General features: G+C 45.3%; 1 protein-coding gene across 1 annotated transcript; it reads left to right on the top strand.

The window, feature by feature from the left end:
* Positions 1–571: 571 nt before the first annotated feature.
* LOC114495307 (metallothionein-1-like) lies at positions 572–780 on the top strand. Its single transcript, XM_036022550.1, has one exon. The coding sequence runs from the start codon at positions 595–597 to the stop codon at positions 778–780; it is 186 nt and encodes a 61-aa protein (XP_035878443.1). The 5' UTR covers positions 572–594.
* The last annotated feature ends 19,530 nt before the right edge of the window (positions 781–20,310 follow it).

Raw genomic sequence — 20,310 nt, 5'->3', positions numbered from 1 at the left:
CTGCTCCTCCTCATTATCGATATGCAATGAAAACAAGTAATGGGATGTTGGTGGAGTGTTTCTGATATCCTAGCATGAACAGTAATCTGTAATAAATTAGTGAAACCCTGATACCACAGAGGCCTTCTGGGCGAGGTGGGGGCGTTCTCCTTCCTGATTCCAACAATCCTTAATTATCAAAGGATTTCTTTTGAGTCTGGTGCCCATTTTCACCTTAGAGAACAACAACTCAGTATGACAGAGAACTTCACCAGACAACAGATCATTGCGAAAGGAGAGGCAAGATAAATACAGAGGACACATCTAAGTCTCGCAAAGCTTGTTCCTGCACCTGTCAGCCAAACCAGAGTCTCCAAACATGGAAAGGAAGTAACTCTCTTCCTGCAACAGCCCAGGTTCCATTTTTGAAGACCACAACTTATTAAAAAAATTACTCAAAACATGCTGCAACTGCACCAATACACTGATATCTCAGGTGCTGCCCATCACACCTTTTGTATTTAATAACCTGCGGCCTTTTAACCTCACAATTGCACCAGCATTGAGTGCCTCCTCTCCTCTTGCTTTGCACCACATGCATGAGCTCTGCTCGAAATGAACCCCCTCAGCTCTTGCTCCACTGGCGGACCCTGCACCTGTGCCAGCGCCTACAAATGCAAAGACTGCAAATGCACCTCCTGCAAAAACAGCTGCTGCTCCTGCTGCCCCGTGGGCTGTGCCCGGTGTGTCCAGGGCTGTGCCTACAAAGGAGCATCGAACAAGAACAACTGCTCTGAATGACGTCGGGGGAGCCTGCTTCCCAATGCAATAGAGCAACGTCTTGAAACTTGCATTTTTTTATTCCACCCTGATCCATTAGCCATATTCTCTTTTCTATGAAATATGTGAAGGATAATAAAAGTTATTGACTTAAAAAAATTACCTCTAGACCTTCATGTTTTTTAAACAGCCAGTGAATGGATGGTGGCACAAATGGAAAAGGAACCAAGAGAACTTACATTCTTTCCTGAAAGCGGGTTCGCACGCAGCATACCGTCTGTCTGACACATCTCCGTGCTTATAGCTGGGTCCTGCAGGGAGTCTTCCTAAGCCACCTCCACTGCATACCTGACGAGAGGAGATCACTCGTTGTAATGGTCCTGGTTGCCTGTAAATAACTGTATTCATTTAACTGCTTGGGATTTTCCCTTCTCGTTCCTTTATTGCAGGAAGTTATTAAAAAGTGTTAGACACTTCACATGCACTGCTCCATCTCATCCCCAAAACTTTAAGATTAGCAGAATGCCCCCCATTTCACAAGCAGGAAAACCCAGACAGGGAGAGGTCACAAACCTTGCGGTGGTCGATCAGGGTTTACACCTGAATCTTCTCCACGTCCTACACGTTCTACGTTAAACGAACTCCAGCTTCTCTTCCCTCTCCTCTGAACCATCTAAATTGTCGTCACTAATTACACTTGGCACTTGAACAACAGGGGTCTGAATTGAGCAGTTCACTTACAGTCATGGACTTCTTTCTTTTTCTTTTCAATAAATAGTCAGCCTTTCCTATCTGCAGTTTCGCATCCGCAGATTCAACGAAGTGTGGAACGAAAGCGGTATTTGCCCATTCTCAACCGCAGATTGCCGGATTGTCAACCTCTGTTTGAAAATACTGTTTTCCAGCCGTGGCTGGTTTAATCCAGGGACATGAAGGGCCAACTTGTAGAGTCAAAAGTTGTACGTGGATGTTTGACTCCACAGGCATCAGAGCCTCTTACCCCGCGTTGTGCAAGAGTCCCTGTGCTTACACTCTTTGCGAGAAGCTTCCTCTCTCCTTTCTGCCCACGGCTGGAAGTCCAGCCTCTCCAGGCTCCTCCAGGACCTGTTTTCCCTGCATCTTGTGTTTTCTCCTTTCCACTGACAACCTCCTTCTCCTTTGCTCTCCCAGCCAAACTTCTGAAAAGCCAACTGCACTCTTCCCGTTGCTCAGGTCCTATCGGCTGCTCACTCTCTTGGATGCCCACCAGAAGGACCGCTCCCATGCGCCGCTGGTCTTTTCCTTCATTTTCACTGTGTTCTGAGTTCATCTAGACCTCGGGCAGATAAGGATATGCTGATCTGTGTGCCAAAAATAAGATATATATCCACATACACATTTTTCTCCACTCATTTTTCGAAGCACCTTACACTTATATTGTCCAGGTCTTTTGTTTCCCCTTCTTTGAACAATTCAGGCTACCTGGAAATAAGAACTAGGTCCTCTTGTTTTCAGTAGTGGACCGTAGGACATGCATGCAACCGAATTAGAATCAAATAAAGTGTAACACTCAAACCCTTTCTACCAAATGGAGTCAGCCGCTCTCTTTCACTAAATACTGAAGCTCCCATAGCTCCAGAGAACAGAAGAAGAGCCATGTCACTTGGGAAACAGCCACTTCTTTTTTGAAAGTTGGCTAATAGGACAGAGAAGCCCCACTTTCCATAGATGGAGGAGAGATGGAAAGGAGTTGTTAGCTCTGTCAGAAACCTGAGCTAACTGTGTTAGCAGAAAGGGAAGGAAAAAATGACTTCAGTACATTGCTGGCATGAGTGTGAATTGGTAACACTTTTTGGTGGGCGAAAGACTTGTGAACATTTCTCAAAGCCAAAAATACATATACTCTGACCCAGCAATTTCACTCTTTGGGAACTAATCCCACAGGTTTACACATGTCTGTGCGCAAAAGAACATGTGTTGTAGTATTCATTGCAGCATTTATAAAATAAGGCAGCTCAATATCATGTGAAATGATCTCCAAGATAAGATATGAAGAAAAAAAATGCAGAACAATATGTATAATGCTAATATTTATGGAGGTAGGACACATGTACACACACACTTGTATTTGAAAGGGCTGTAGAACCATAAACACATACAAAAACATTTGGACTTGAATAGGTTGTCTCTGGTATCTTGTACCAGAAAATTCTCTTGGCTGTTGTCTTTGGGGAGAGGAATTGAGGCCTGGGGGCTGGGGGTGGGAAGGAAACTTACTTTCCCTCTACATGTTTATGTACTAACTTAAAATCTTGCCCTGTGCATGTATAAAAATGTTACAAATTTTTAAAAGCTTGTGTTAACTTGAACATCTTTTTTTCCCAATTAAGTGTAAAATAATTGCTATAATTGAAACATTTTTTCCCAGTTAAGTGTGAACAGTTGCTGTAAGATTTGAGTCATGGGTAGGCCAACTCAGAATTGAGATATTTCAGCCACAAACCTGGGATAAAAGAAGTTTTTACAATGCCTTTCACTGGTCTTGAGCTTCGCTGTTTTCAGAACTTTAAATGAAGCATTACTATAGGGAAGGCACCCATTACTTAATCCACACACGAGAGCCCGTCTCCTTAGTTCACGTTCACACCTCTTAGGTCCACACAGTGGTCATCAGCTGTACCTGGGAGAGGTTTCCAGGGACAATCTCACTGTTCCTTGTAATAGTTTTCTGTCCTACTACGGGTTTGAGGTCTTGGAATATAAGCAACAACATTCGCCAGCCACAGTCCAGTCTGTTCCCTCGATGGCATCTTTGGTCGGTAACATAAGTCACTATCACTCTCCATCATTTCAGCTCTCCTCTCCAGCTCTCTGTTCCCAATACTCAGCTGCGAGTTTATGGCACCACAGCAAGTTCAGACTTTCCATTGCTGGCTCAGAATAACTGTGCTTTCTCCCCTCAGGAGCCCCCGTAACCTGACATCTTCTCAACAGTCCACCTCACACCCCAGGAGAGAAGGGCTGCTTCTGGAGACCATGATACCCCAGCCACATAGGAAGCACCCACCAGACAGCCATTTAGCAGACACCCAGGGCCTTCGGGCAGCCTGGGTCCTCGTAACAACTGTTCTTGGAGAGGTGGTTTTACGGCAGCCGCTGTTGTCAAGTGGAAGTAAATTTTCAATAAGAAGAATAGCAGCGGCAGAGTGATACTTTGGCTCTTCTGGAACAGCCGTCCGGGGATATTCTAGCCTTAACGTTCTGTCAGTTCAAGCAAAAGTTAATGTTTCCACCCCTCGCAGGGAAACCCTTGAGCTCTTAAATGTCTTTTACAAGCAGCAGAGGACAGGAGAACTGAGCGCGGAGGATGCGGGCATTGCCGGGGCCGCCTGCGAATGAGCAGGTGCCGAGGAACTGCGGCCCTGCTCTGTGCCTGTTTTTCTCACGCGTCTTTCTTTCCGACTTTCCTGGAGACGGGATAAATCCAAATGCGTAACTCTCAGAAACCGTTAATTCGCACTTTCTCTGGGTGCCAGACAGTCTTAGAAGGCTTTCAACAGTCCCCTTTCCCTTCTCCCTTCGGCTTCGGGCATTGATCAAGAACAGGAAACCACCTCGCTCGTTCGCCCCCCTCAATCTGGTTCCTGCGTTATCAAGACTCACCCGTGGGAGCAGAGAGACTTTCAAGCACACAGTGTGGATTTATGTCTCTCCACATCTAATTCACTGACGATTCCTGAGTTCTCAGGCCGTTTGAAAGAGAACATAATGCAGGTAAAACCTGAATGGACTGTAGCCTGATTTTTGCTTGAACCAGGGACTTATAAATCACTCTGTATGTCAAACTCTGCTCTTTTTGCCCTGATTCAGTAATCACTCTTGATAACTTGGGAGATCTAAGCTAGATGTTTGTATCTAACGCGGCCCTGACTGGCTTGTTTATTTAATGCAGCTGAGAACATGAGGTGTTACATTCTGTTAATTCACAAACGACCTATTTTTGTGACGGTGCAGAGCCAACTCCTTTCTGAGACGTTGGACTTAACTATAAACACAGTGCAGTAAGAAGGAATCCTCCAACTAGACTTAACCTTGTCTTTGTCCTAGCTATTCACAAAAGAAAAATCCTTGAATGCTCTCAAATGTCAAAGACATATTTTTGTGTGTACGTTTACTCAAAAAAATCAGGTCTATGGTTTCATTTTCACATTTTAAATTAGCAGCCACAGAAAGATCCTAAGCCAATCAGAAAACGCCAGCTATTCCGAATTAAAGCTACAATTATGGAAATTAGTTATAAGTACAAATTATGTCTGGCTTTTACACTATCTGTAATGCACAGATATAATTTAGCCACACTTTGTGTTAAAAAGTTTTAGTGGTTTTAAAAAGATTGTGTCTTCTTTCTTTTTCTTCAGACTCACTTGTTCAGCTTCTGTGGCACAAAGACCTGGAGTTAACTACTGTTACTCATAATGGATTTTCAAAAATTCAAGTGCAGGGAGAGAACAAAAGCTCTTGACCAATGTTTGCCCATTGGAGGAAGGCAGCGGGCGGTGGGTGGAGGGGGAGGAGGAATGAACAAGCAGACAGAGCTTAATGACTCAAGGTGATGGCTTGTGCAAAATTCCTCGTACAAAGGTAAATTCTCAAGGATCGCCTTTCAGCCTCAGGTCTGGAGGCTCATTTGTGCATGACTGCCAGGGGATCCACGGTCCCCGGACTCAGAAATGCCAGCCCATTTCAGGCTCACTGCTTTTGCCAGCCAGTATCTACGTCTCCATCTTTTCAAAGCATGGATTTCTTTCCTGTTTTTACCGCTCCACTTCAAATGTTCTCTTTTGGTCTGAGCTATGAGGCCAACATAAAACAGTCAGAACTGACTTTTCAGATGCTGTATTTTTTTCTTCCGTCTTTGTGAGAATGTTCTGATGACGAGGGGAGAAAAGCGTACTCTCAGAACACCATTACTGTATAGGTTTTTCAGCAGTCTTCTCTCCTCGTGTTCCATTCACTGAGAAGGTCCTCCTCTCTCCCCTCCCCATATCCAAGTCCTTCCCACCCTCCAAATCACATTAAAGACTGTTCTAATGACATTTCTTCCCCTCATCTCTAGCAAAGAGCCAACCCCACACGAGCACTCGGAGAAATGTGGAAGACGGAAGCTATGTTTCTGCTCTTGAAGGATATCTAAGTTGTAACCTTTGAAGACTTTCGTGTATCCACAGGATGTAACTCAAGGTGAGGCAGAGGCTAAATAAGATAAAACTTAGGTTGACAATATTTGAAGCTTAGCTGTAATTGTCATCTCTGAGGAGGTATGCCTACGCCCAGACTGTAGTCAAACAACTGCCTCCTTCTCTCCCTTCCCCACTCTTCTGAAATGCTGCCCACAAACCTTTGACCCTGGCTTGTTGAAGTTGCTCAGAGAGGAATGTACGAGTTCTTTTCTTTTCCTGAAAGGATAGTCTGTTTCCCAAAAGAAGATGTTACTGTTACCAGTAAGGAACTGGGCCTGGAGTGAGTCTGCTTGGGCCGGCCAGTAGCATGTGGGTGCCTAACTTCGTGCAGGAAAGATTTCACAGTACAAGTCCAGGTGACTTTTAGACATTTTTTAAGCGGGGCACCGTGCAACAAGGAAAGGCTTAAGATAAAAGAAGCAACAGGAGACCCAGGGCAGGACTACTTTGGCTCTTTAGAAATTGTTATAGGGAAGAAATGAGCCTCAGTAGGGCTGCCTTTGGCTCACTAGAAAGTCAGAGGAAAGGGGGCCTTGGAGACAGGTTCAGGGGGTTGGCCTGGGACGAGCTGCCATGGCCCACTGCTCCCTGGGTTGCAAGCCTCATGGAATCCCTTAGAGTTTAGGAGATGCATGCCTGAGAGGGAAGCAGCAGGGAAGGGAAAAGGCATGGATGTGCCCCTGAGAGGAGAAGCACATCTGGGTCCTTCATTTTTGGGAGAGTTTTTAAAGGCTGGGAGTTTAGGGGAGGTTTTAGGAGGGGATTTCAGGAGAATATTCATCAGCTTTATGCTGATGCACCAGGATGAGATTTATTCCCTGAACTTCATCTGTCCTTGGGTGTGGTTGGCAAAAGACACTAATTGGATTTCTGCTGTCTGTCTCTCCGAGTAGGGTGATTTAAACTACCATATTTTGCAGTGCATAATGCATACTTTTTTGCCCAAATTTTTGAGGAAAGTATAACGATGCACATTATACATGAGTAGTACTAATTCCGTATCTATGTAAATGTTTTTAATTCTTTTATTTATGCTTATGCATTAAATTTGTAACTCTAGAAAGCAATAACAATATCCATATGCAAAATAATACCGTGAAATATAATTAGCTTTGTTTGTAAATATAAACAAAAAATTGAATTAAAAAATTAAAACAATAGATTTTTTTTCCTGAAAGTTTGAGCCAAAAACATGGTGCACACTATATATACATGGGAGCACATTATACACCGCAAAATGTGGCATTTACCCTCTGGTTGGGGAAAAATGCACACCACTTACTCTTGAGTGTCCTTAGTGAAGGGAAGGTGGGATTTGCTAGATGACTGCAAACTGCTTGGGGGCTGAACTGCCCGGTGGTTTAACTGCCCATCTCCGTTTCCCTCTTCTACGTATCCTGGCTTACTTGCCTGTCTCATTACTATTACGACATGTCCGTGTACAAAAAAATTGTAAGAGCCTTTGAAATGAACCAAAAAGATTAGAAATTGTCTTCAGCTCAAAACTAGGCATTGCCTGAGTGGCCTCTCCCAAGGTATTTCACTCCACGAGGCCTCGGTGCCTTGGACTGACTGTGCACTGTTTTACTAACAACTCTGCAAACTGTGTGGAGATAACTGACAGTAATGCAAATGATTCCTCTTGATAGACATGCAAATGAACTTTACCCTGAAAATGCAACTGATTTTCTTCCCCCACTGTGGAGGGAGCCCAGTTTTGCATATTTATGAACTTATTGCTGTAGTATTACCGGTTCTTTGCATTCTTGGAACCAGTTGCAGCATCGACTGGTTTCCTCGTTAATTAATGACTTTAATAGCATCTCTAGCATGTGCTGATTTGATGTCTGAGGTTCCTGATTGTACTTTATTTTGAAAATCATCCTCTGACACACAGAACCCAGGAGACAGTAGGCATTATCCTTTACTTTCCTCACTGAAGAATCCGTGGAGTCCCCCTCCCATGGGCATCAAAGAGCCCCTCTCTCTGGCCCCTATTCTTGTTCTCTTCCATGCCCACCGCTAATGTCTTCTCCGCCTTTTTAGTCCTGTTCCACCCATGACAGGCGCTCAGCCATCCAGTTCCACCTGGAGGGAGGAGGGAAGAATATTCTGGTCCTTCTGTTTCCTTAGCATAGAACAGCCATGGGGGGTGGGAGGTAGGGAATAAAATTAGCCTTTCTTTTTTTTTAAGATTGTTTATTTATTCACTTTTAGAGAGGGAAGGGAGGGAGACAGAGAGAGAGAGAGAGAGAGAAACATCAATGTGCGGTTGCTGGGGGTTATGGCCTGCAACACAAGCATGTACCCTGGTTGGGAATCGAACCTGCAACACTTTGGTTCGCAGCCCGTGCTCAATCCACTGAGCTACGCCAGCCAGTGCCCAAAATTAGCCTTTCTATTGCTGGCATTGTTGTTGGTGGACATTAGGCCCTTCCACTGGATCACAAGGAAAGCATCCCAAGGACTCATGCACAGGAGACTGTGGTGTGGCAAAATGTATTCAAGTAGAATAAATTCCCCTGGGTTTCCAATGTCCTATCTCCCTCCATCTCACCACAGAAAAAGTCCAACCGTGTCCTCAGCAAGGCCAAAACAAAAGCCAGTATCCAGAGTTTCTGCTTCATATTAAAGCTCAGTTCTTCAGAGCCCATGCTGTCTGCTGTGGGCCCAGGAGCTATTAGACCCACACGGTTGTATGCTCTCAGGTAGGAGAGAATGTGCAAACCACAGGGAGAGTGCATTACCAGGTGGGTGAGAGGCAGAGAAAGAGTGTATGCTTCTTTGTTCCCCTGGGGTTATATTAGCTTGGGTTCGGGACAGACCAGGTGCTTTTTCAAAAGAACCAGTCAACTTGCCAAGCTTTCACAGGCTTTTGATAGGTGTACCCCCTAGTCTGACTGACAGCCTCCGTGGCCAAACACCTCCCCCTGTGCCCCGCCCCCCCCAACAATTCGGTCCTGGACAGGGGAAGGAAGGAGTGCTAATCCCCGTGGTGTAGCAGTGCTGTGGCCCCTGGAGTGTCAAAAGCTGTAGCTTCCTGGTGAAGCTACAAGGGGAGCCTTACACTCAACCCTTTGCCCCTCTATCTTTTATTAATAACTATTTAACTACCTATGGTAACAGTATCAATGACCCATCAGACCCAAACTCCAGTGTGTCATATTGATTCAAATTGTCAGTGATCTCCTCCAGCGAATAAAGCAGAAATGAAGGGCTTAAAACTCCATTCTGCCACTCTGTACTTTCTCCCTCTTCCTATTGAAAAGGCACGTTGCTAATGTGTCTCCAATCAATGAGGGTGGTTTCTATTAATACCCTCTCCTCTTTCATTCTACTTCTTGCATGGCTTTCAACCAGCTCTGTATAACCTTAATTGAGCACTTGCTGTGTGCTAGGCGTTGTTCTATTTGCTGGAGATTCATAGATCTCAAGAGAGCTCACAGCTTTGAGAGAATCAGCTCCACGTCAATGGACAGCTATACCACAACACGGCCATGCCGCACGTAATAAGTTTGTACACTTTCAGAATAACTGTCACGATGAAGATGTTCAGTGCAGCCCTCAGGCCTAGGGTCCTTGACTTCTTTGGCCTTAAATTTGAACAAGCCCAACCCTCTCCAGACCAGAAGAATCTGTCTGGACACAAAATAGTGGAGATCAGAGATTTCAAATGGTTAGTTATCAAGTTACTATTCACAATCCAGAAGATGCCAATGTTTAGTTGGCTTTCAAGATAACAATTTATGAAATACAGGGTTAAGAAAGCCATCTTGAAGGGCGTTTAAGTGATTGGGACACCGCGCATGGAGACGCAACATGGGCGGGGGAGGGTCGGTTCTGCTCACAGCTGCCTTTCTAAAGTGAGTGGGCAAGTTGTTTCCTTGACCCCCAAGAAGCTTCCAGAGTCTGTCATGTTTATGAGCAGTTTTTAAAGTACATCCTAGACCTTCTTTTCTTCCCAACCGCTCAGGCTCCTCCAGGCTTTTAAACTTTCTATTTTATTACAGTACAAACAACTCTACAAGCAGGCCTCCTGCCTCTCCCCTCAGGCTATGCAGAATTATTCATATTCAGAGTCGAAAGAGGAAGATCAGCATGAAGGAAAACAGGAAGGAGTGAAAACAAATTAGCAATCCAAACAGCCCGCTCCCCGCCTGTCAGGAGAAGGCCTTTGGTGTCTCCTCCCGGAGCCAAGGGGTTTTCTGAGTCAAAGATTAAAGGATACTTTTCAGGGCTCAGAGAACAAACACACTGTGAAACGTATATCCACCCAAGGCAACCAGGACAAATCACGCCTACCCAGAGCCAGGGCGGTGCCTTAAACCCACCAGTGCTTCTCCCAAGCCGGAGGAGCCTGGCTGAATGTTTGGTATTCTGCACCCAGCAGGCACAGGTCTAAAAGTGCATTACATATTTTCTTCCAAGCCTGAGTAGGGAGGAGAAAAAAAAGGAAAGGAACGGAAAAACAAGCAAGAAGAAAGATAAGCTATTAAGCCATCCTTGGGAGTGCTGTAAAACCTTACCTTAAAGTAGGTGTTGTCAACGGGGGTGATTTTGCCCCACAAGGAGACATTTGACAATATCTGGAGATAGTGTTGATGGCCACAACTGGGAGTGGGAGCTGCTACTGTCATCTAGTTGGTAGACAACCAAGAGGATGTAGCTAAACACCCTGTAATGTACAGGTCAGCGCCCCCGCCCAACAAAGAATGAGATGGTCCCCGTGTCAATAGTGCTGACATTGAGAAACCCTGCCTTAAAGAGACTAAGAGGTGAAAATAGAATTCTCTCTCTCTCTCTCTCTCTCTCTCTCACACACACACACACACACATGCAGTTGACTTCATGGACGTGAAACCCATGCAGTTGCCCAGGCCCCCACACTCAGGGGGCTGCTATAGTCCCCTGTGGTTGCCATCTTGAAATTCTTAATAATTTTGAACGAGAGATCTGATGTTTTCATCTGACCCTGGGCCTGCAAATTACGTCGCTAGTACTATGTGTGAATGCACGTGCATGAAAGAGACCCAGCTATTTCCTGCAGCAGGACCACATGTTTCCAGCGCACTCCCTTCGCAGCCCCACATTCCACTTCATCACAGCGGTGCGGGTTCTGGTTCTGTTTTCAAAACCCCTCTTTGGGTTATGGCAGAGCTGGAGCTGGAAGCTCTACCCACGTCACAGACTTCAAAGTGCCTGCAGATTCCTTTGTTCCCCATCAAACTGCCTAGGAAATTCACAGGAGGCACCAAGGGCCAAGCAGTGAATTGTGGGACATAAAAGACATTTTCTCAGGGACCTGGAAAAAAAGCTGTAGGGACTGCAGAGTGCGTTTTTTCTCTGCAAGAACAGTAGGGCTTTGCTCTGAAAACCCTTGCAGAGGTAACAAAAACAATGCAAGGCAAACATCTGCATACCAACACTTTGCTTCCTATTAATCACTTTTAGTGATTGGACCGCTAGTACTAGTCTACTACTAGCGGTCCATCAGCAACAATGTACTGAGCAGTTGTGAAGGGATCGGAGACCCCATCCACAAATAATCTTGTTCACTTTTCCAAAAGGATCTCTCAAAATGTCCTGTTGGTGGAAAAATCTACAATGCTTACATGAAAAAAAAAAACCCACAAGAGCAACAACAAATTCCATTTCTGAAGACCAGACCAGTGTGAGAAACCCTGCCTGGGAGGCGCGGGCGCCTCTGGTGGGGACCTACCAGACGTGTCTCTGCTGCCACCTTCTGAGGAGCCACGCAGCACACCCATTTCATAGCGGCTGCCACTTGGGAATCCCTCTGAGCACTTTAGAACTGCACTTACAAAGTAAATGGGCTTTGAAAAAAATATTAAAGCACAAATCACAGTCGCTGCCACATTAGTAAACAGTTGAGGCCATCAATAATAATTTCCGAGTTTGCAGGAGGTTTGATTTAAAACCATACCCAGAGAGCAGAATTCAGAGCTGTGGGCTGTGAGCAGGCGGCCTTGACTGTGCCGTGGGAAAGACTCTTCAGGGACCTGAACAAGGACCACAGGACAGGCCGAGGGAGGGAGTCTGCAGGCTCTTGCTGGAACAGCTTGACTTCTAAAGATCGAGTTGTTTGCTTGTCTGCTCCTAGGAGGGAGAAGAGATCAAAGGCTGAGAGCCTGAGTTTCCAGGTAAGGTAGAAATCTGATCAGTGTACCTTCTTAGGCATAACCCAAGGCATGCCTGTGTCTCCTGCCTAGCAACCAGACCACATTTGCAATAACAATGATGATGGCAACTGTGCAGGTTTCATAAAGGCAGGGACTCGACTTTATTCTCTGCTCTGTTCCCAGGACGAGAAGAGTAGTTCATAGGAAGTGCTCGAAAGATATATGCTTACCAAAGACAGTCACGGCTGTCATTTATGGATGGTATAGTTTATGCCAAGTCCTTTAAAGTTCGTATCTCATTTCCTCTTTATAATAACCTATGCCATATGCATTCTTTTCCGTGGATTATTAATGGAGAAAGTGACATTAAGCAGACTTGGTAATGGCCAGGCTGACCAGAGAGAAAATTCATGTTATGTTCCCGGTAGCCCCCGGGGTGGTGGGCTAATACTAACAATGAAATCAGTTGCTGGGAAATTACTGTGTGTCGGCGGGTGTACGGCATGATCTTATTTACTCCTGACGACAGCTCAGTGCGATAAATGTTACTGGATGTTGCCGTTTATAGATTAGGGTCAGGAAGCGTGAGCGCTTTGCTGGGATCGCAGCCCAGGACGGCCTCCTCCACTGCGCCCCCTGCTGCCCGCGTGCTGGCCTCTCAGGATGCGTGTGGGGCTGCATGTCTTCCTGCAGGGAATCCCCGTGAGAGCAGCAATGGTGTGAGCCAGCTCCTACGCGGCATGCCCACCAACTGGCTGACTGCAGCGTATTTCCTCCCAAAATATTTAGCAGCGTGGACACAGGGAAAAGCAGAGCCCTGAAACAGCAATCTGAAGATTCGGGTCGGTTGGTTTACAATGGAAAGGAGTCTCCTCGAGATGATGACAAAGGTCAAAGTTCAGCCGGAAGAAGGAAGCGTGAAATCAGGGCAGCAACTTGGCTCCTCTACCCAGCTGTCCTGTAAACACTGCAAACTGCACAAGTTTCAGCAAAAATCTTGGCGCTCCACATAAAAGTTTGCATACAGATGTTCATAGCAGCAATATATATAACAGCTGAAAAGAGGAAACAACCCAATTGCCCATCAACTGATAAATGCATGAATAAAATGGCTGCACAGTAGAATATTACTCAGCAATGAAGAGGAGTGAAATATTGGTACATGCTACAGTGCAAATGAGCCTTGAAAACATTATCTTAAGTGAAAGAAGTCAGACGCAAAAGACTGCACCGTGTGGTTCCACTTACATATGCTAAGTGTCTGGACTACATAAATCTGTAGAGACAGAAACTACATTAGTGGTTGCCTAAGTTTGGGGTAGGGGATGGGAGCAGGTGTGAGGAATGAGTGACTGCTAACGGGCACGGAGTTTCTTCTGGAATGATGAAAATATTCTAAAACTGACTCTGGTGATAGTTGCCTAACTCTGCAGACACATTAAAATGCATTGAATTACATACTTCAAATAGGGGATTTGTACTGTCCGTTACATCTCCAAAATATGTCTCTAACTTTGGCCATTTAGTCTCATCTTCACTAACTCTACCCTAGTCCAAACCGCCACCTTCCCTCCTTCCTAACTGATCATCCTCCCATTCTTGCAGCCCTCCAGTCTGCTCTCTATAAACCTCAGGAGGGATTGTCTCAACAAAGTGAACTCGGACTGTGGCTCTCCCTGGCGCGAACCCCTTCAGTCATTTGCCCGTTGCAGGGACACAACAGCCTCCTGCCCCATGGCCTCAGCATCCCACCCCTTGTGATGCTCCAAGTGCACTGCTGTCCCTTTTGTCCCTGAACGATGCCACCTCCAGGCATTCACACTTACTGTTCCCTCTGACCAGACCAGTCTTCTTTCACATATTTGCATGGCCGGCTCTTACTCATCCTCTAGGTCTTGCCTCAAACATCCCCCGTCAGAGAAGACGACCCTCACTGCTCCATGTAGAGGGCTCTGGCCCAGTTCCAGTCTGTCTCAGCCCAGGGTTCATTTGTATAGTTCTTGTTGTACAAAACATTGTAGTTGCTTTGTCTACTCCCATCTTCCCCATTAGGAAGTAGGTTTAATGTTTTCTTTATAATATATTAACTATGAATATAAACATTTGTTTTTCCTGAAATAGTACATGAAAGCCCATCGGAATCCTACATGTTGAGATTTGTTAGAGAGGGACCCAGCAAAGGAGACAGGAGAGGAGCTATGTTTCTGAACATTTCACCAGTTAAAAAAGAAATTAATGATCATGGGAAAAGCAGGTTTATGGAATCCCAGCAACGCTATGAAAGACCTTCCAATTGCGGTAGGCAATCACAGAGACATGAGCAGAGCAAAGAGGATGGGCCAGGTACAGGGCGTCACCAGGGCGGAAAGTGCTGGGTGCCTAGCAACAGGCAAAACTGGGAGAACAAGGATCGCCCCCCCTCCTACTCCAGACCCCCCACTTTCATAACCTTCCTCCCCTAGCACAGTGCTGGTCCTGCGGTTCAGATCCCTGACTTTTCATACCGCTAGCCATGCTGTTCGGACTACCCCGCCCACCAACAATTCCCCCCTTGACATGTTGCTAGGCATGCTGTGGAGAGCAAGACCTGAAGCCATTTTTAGAGCATGCACAGTACAGCAATGACTAAGAGAAACAACACAACCCCGCGGCATGCACAGAACAGCGTGGCAGACAACATGTGCCTCTTTGAAGGATAACGCTGCCCTTTCCGAGCTTGCGCAGTAGAGCAACACAAGCTACACGTGCCCCTCGAGGTCACACAAAATGTGTGCCAATCGGAGCCGACAGATGCAACACGTGCCTATTGAGACTGAGGAGATAAACATGTGCTTATCCACATTAAGAAAAGCACATTTATGAGACATCGTGCAAAATCATCATGACTGTGTAACAAAAAGAAGCTTGCAAGCAGAGGACTTCAGACCATGGACGACACATCTGGAGAGCGAGTCACTTTGGAATGTCCCGCACGTTCTGCCTCCAGAGAGGAAGAGCTGCGCTGAGCTTCTGTCCCCTGACTCTGCCTTGAAAGACGCCAACTGCTCAGCTCCGTTGCCTTCTGAACTCGGACCTGATCAGGACTCCTGGGGCTCAAGTAATTATTATTGTTATTAGCTTAGCATGGATTTGGGTGGAATCTGCATTAATAAAAACTGAGTGAATGGCATAGACTCACCTGTGTCGACTCCCTGTCATTCCTCAGTGCGGGTGTCACCTGTGGAGCTGGAGGTCACACAGGCAGCCCAGAGTTTCTGGTTCCTGAGGTCCAGGTCAGACAACCCAAGCAGGGACCAAAGGCTGACTTATGGGAAAGACTATATTGCAAAACATAAACTCGTGACACATGTAGCAGACCCCCTTGGAGGACGAACAAGGGGCAAAGAGTGGCCTCCTGTGGCTCCCACGTGGGCCCTTGCATGACCACTCCCTTCAGCCTGAAGCCGTAGGGATAACATCTAGGCCCCCCTTGTGTTTTAGCTCCAGGCCCAGAAAAACAGCAAAACCAGGGGAAATGACACCATGGCTGACCTCAGGATCAGCCTGGTGACTCATGGCCCCTCCCCTGGCACCTTCCAACCAGTAGAGACCAGAACTCTGAAAGGACACACCTGGAAAGCTGATGAATATTCTATTGAGATCCTCCTGTAAATACCCTCAAGATGGAGGACCCAGCAAGGTCTCTCTAGGGAGCATGCCCACGCCTTCTCCCACCCCTTCCCCCAGGCCTGATTTCCTTGCCTCTTTCTTTCTTCCAAGCTCCAAGGGCCCTTCTTTTATCTTTGTAACTTGTTTCCTGGATCCATTTCTTCTATACTCCACTCCTTCTACTTCTGTGTCTTTCTAAATAAACTTTCTCTAACAATTTGAGCCTGGGCTCTGAATTCTTTTTTTTTTATTTAGGTTTTATTTATTTATTTTTAGAGAGGAAAGGGAGGGAGATAGAGAGAGAGAAACATCAATGTGCTGTTCCTGGGGGTTATGGCCTGCAATCCAGGCATGTACCCTGGCTGGGAATCGAACCTGCGACACTTTGGTTCGCCGCCCATGCTCAATCCACTTGAATTCTTTATTAACTGTAACTCAAGAGCTGAGGTTGTTGAACAGAGGTGCAACCGCTGCTCCTACTCTGGTGCTGTGTCATTGCCAACAAAATGATTTTTATATTTACTGAACCAAAACGATAGCATATAAAATAAAAAGATTATCAGTAACATTTCATACAACTTAAATTCATAATGATGAGTGTGGTGTAATTAATTTCCCCACTTATTATCCTAGTGTGAACTCAACCCTTGGAGACTTCCTTCACACACAAGTTTAGAGACACGTATAAAGTTCCATTCTGCTTTGCATGCAGATAATACGAATTAAAGAGGCATTTTTCTTGTGGGTGTGGCTCTCCACCCAAAAGTGGGATGGTTTTCTAAAACTGAACATGTCAGAGTCTTTGAGTCACTGTTCCCAAGTTTCAACTCAAAAAGGCCAGCAATTCATGGGTGTTCTTCCAAAACTCTTGCTGTTTCGGAAAAAGAATACAGAGCATTACAGAATCCATTGTCTGGAGATATCAATAAGAAGAGTTGCCTATACTTCAGTTAAATACGGGGCAAGGAATCAACAGTGTGGGAGGTGGGGGGTGGAGAGTAGAGCAGTTGCACTAATGTCCTGGAGGACTCAGATGTGAGGCCGCCAAGCCCCCACTTTTCGTCCCTCTACCACACCGCATCCTGCTGAACTGTGCTGTCCCAGGGTTCCGATTCAGGATGTCTTCAGAGAGGTCTAGAGATCCAGAGACACTCTGACCTGATGTCAAGTGTGGAAAACACTGTTGTAGGCCAGGCACCGTGAAAAGACTGGGTCACAGGGATACAAAGGTAACCAGGCTTTGGTGTTACCCTACAGAAAGTCTTGTCTGGGAGTAATGGGTAAACATGCATTTCAGTGCAATATGATAAATGCTCAAGACACATTGCCATGAAAATACAGAAAGAGAGAGAGAGTGTTGTCTCCAAGTCAGAATCACATTTGTTCTGAAAGGATGAGGAAATGTTGAGAAGTAAAATGAAACAAGGACTCTCCAATGTTGTTTGCAACTTTCTGTGTTTCCAGACACCTAAGAGAAAGGTAGTCCCTTAACCACCCGTCCGCAGACCACCCACGAACAGAGCACAGAGAATCTCAAACTGGTCTGAACGGGCCCATGTTCCTTTAGTGCTTGGTTTGCTAAAATACTATTACCGCTACCAGTAATAATACCGTAATAATGAAAGAAAGCTTAAAGAACCTGACAAGTTTTTTAAAGCCCCCTCTCAGACGGTACCCGAATTGAAGGGAACTTCAACTTGCCCTGGTGGGCCTGGGGGGCTGCCTGGGGTGGCTGCAGCAGGAACCGGGCACTTGAACGAGACGAAGGAGTGGTGCATGGTTTTGAACGTGGAAGCCGGCGGACTCTGGAGCGTGAGAGTTAGCACAGCGTCTATTTTAAAACACGCAAGTTCTTGGATGTAGTGAGATGTCTCACAGGGGTGCTTCCTAGTTGGAAATGCAAGCTGGAGGGGACCTCGTGCTGCCTTTGACCTTTACAAACATGTGCCAGTTTATAGCGTGCAAGGGATCATGAAGACATTCCGTTTAGTGTTGAATTCTTTTGTAGAATGAAATGTCTAAATGTACACACACAATATGCCCAGCTATTATAAGTCTAGCTAGAACTAAATCTAACAATAAATTGTTCTTTTGAGAAGATTCCTGCCAATGCATTTTTAAAGCTTTTGAAAAGGTATATGTAGAACTGGTATTCAGAAGAGACTATAGCTACTCAGCTACGCACACGGGTTTGGTAGAAATCAAATTGAAAAGTAGTGTCAGGAAAACATTTTAGAGATAAAGAGAACTGGGGTTTGAAGCAGATGGACCCATCCATCAGCTGTGCCAATCTGGGCAGTGACTTAGTCTCTCAGATCCTCCGTTTCACTACCTTTAAATAAAGATGGTAAAACCTGCCTGAGAGGAAAATTAAATAGATGATTACGTAAAATTTGGTCATGTTCAGTGTGATAGGATAGGTTTATGGGGTTCGCTATACTAGTCTTTATACTGTTGTGTTAAAATTTTCCCAAAGTAAAAAAATATTTTTTACATAAAAAGCCAGTAATGGGGACTAAGCTATAGAGACAACAAAAAGTGAGTGGTTGCCAGGGGTTAGCAAAGGGGAAAGGCTGAATTAAGTGAGCACAGGGATTTTTCTTTTTTTGGCAGTGAACCTATTCTGTGGGATAGTGCATAACGGTGACTACATGTCATCATGCATTTGTCCAAACCCATAGAAAACCCAACACCAGCAGTGAATCTAACATGAAATACGGGCTTTGGATGACAGTGACGGACTGTGTGAGTTCCTTGGCTGTAACAAACGTACCGCTCACGATACGGGCGGCGGTGCTCGCGTGGGGGCGGGGGACACACGGGAAATCTCAGTACCTTCTGCTCACTTTTCTGCTGAACCTAAATAACTGCTCTAAAAAATAAAGTCTGTAAAAAGAAAAAAGAAAAAAAAAACACCAACCACCTGGCCTATTGGGAAATAAAGGCAACCATTAGCATACATTTGTTATAATACTCAAATAGATACCACAGATGAAAATAACCTGGTACGCCACAGCACTAGGGAAGCAAGTAAGCTTAACGGTAACTTGAATCTTTTCTGAGGCAGAAAGTCAGAGATACAAAAACGATCTTATTTACAAATCTCCAGTGTAAGCTAGTTGACCTTTCTCCTTTAAGAAACATTCATACCTCTTCCTCATTTCATTTTCTGCCGATTGTCAAATGCTCTCTAGGAAAAGACCATCTTAAATTTATTTAAAAACATACACACAAAAACTTCTACCACTAAATGGGAGAAAAAATTAATAAGTCTTTGTATATCCAGGCTTTTTTTTTTTTTTTTAATTGCATTTCCTCACGGAGAGCAAGGGAAAGCTTGATGCTAAAGACAACAGTAAGTCAACAGTGACATCTAGTGTTCAACCAGAACCTTTCCCCTGGATAGAGAGAGGAGGATCCTCCTCCTAATAGAATATGCAAATATGTTACACGTGACCAACCAACTGAGATCATTCAGGCGCACCCACCTGAGACTCATCTGTGGTGCTGCCTCCACAAATAGTCACAGGGAAAGGACGCAGGTTCTCCTAATTCCAGAGACCCAACATCCCCCAGCCTTGGTGCACACCTGGAGTTAAGGAGTTGGTTCCACCCCCTCCACCTCTCCTCTATCCCAAGGTCAAGATGGGATGATAAACCCTACAGGACAAGAGCTCTGGGTGATTGTCTAAGAGCCTTCTCCTTGGAGTAAATTGAATAGGTCTTGTTAACATCGGAAAATAACCCTGGTTTTGCATTAACCTTTTATTGACATCCTCAATAAATAGTGAATTCTGGGAGAAACTTAACTTACCGCCTTCTATAATCAAGGGGCTATCTTTTATCTATATATGCCAGTAATTTTCAACATTTCTTTGCTAGAGTTTACAGTGGAACTCTTTAGGGAGGAAATGAAATAGTGCTTGGAATGACAATGTTACAAAGCATAGAATAATTTAGATAAAAAGAGAGTAGATATAGCTGCTCTATTTAAAGCACAGCTAGGCAGAATAACTGCAGACTCATCTCTCAGACTCCCTGAACCCTGACTTTCACCTCTCATCTCACTCCCCACCTGCAGTGCCCCCCTAAATCATTACCCCAGCCCTGCCCTGTTTCTGAGACTTTTCTGCAGAGCCCTAGCTCCTCCCAACACAAGCCTTTCAAACTTGCATCTATTTTCTTCAGGTGATCATTGGCAGAAAGGCAGCCGCAGACCTAACTAAGCAAAGAAGACAGGAGCTTTAATATAAGTGAAGATATAATTTATTTAACACAAGAAACCACACAAAAAAAAAAAAACAGGAGGCTGGGCAGCATTTTTGCAGTTGGAAAAACAAGTGTCCCTTTCTCTCTGTATCCACAAAGGTGCCCCCCCCCCTCACATCTCCTTGCTGATGGCATCACACCCATGAGAAATCCTCTTTGCCATTCTTCTGGGAAATGGTATGCCCTCCTGCTCCCTCCCCGGGGCTCTCCGCCTGTCTTCTCACAGGCAATGCCAGAACAGTTCTGAAGGCTTGCTGCAAGTCCAGCCAGTGGTC

Source organism: Phyllostomus discolor, chromosome 4 (genome assembly GCF_004126475.2).
Source record: "Phyllostomus discolor isolate MPI-MPIP mPhyDis1 chromosome 4, mPhyDis1.pri.v3, whole genome shotgun sequence".
NCBI lineage: Eukaryota > Metazoa > Chordata > Mammalia > Chiroptera > Phyllostomidae > Phyllostomus > Phyllostomus discolor.
Note: the sequence above shows the minus strand (reverse complement) of the source record. Positions and strands in the feature narration are given on the sequence as shown.

Excerpts from the sequence above, each read along its gene's own strand:
- LOC114495307 (XM_036022550.1), top strand. The coding sequence starts at position 595 with ATGAACCCCCTCAGCTCTTGCTCCACTGGCGGACCCTGCACCTGTGCC.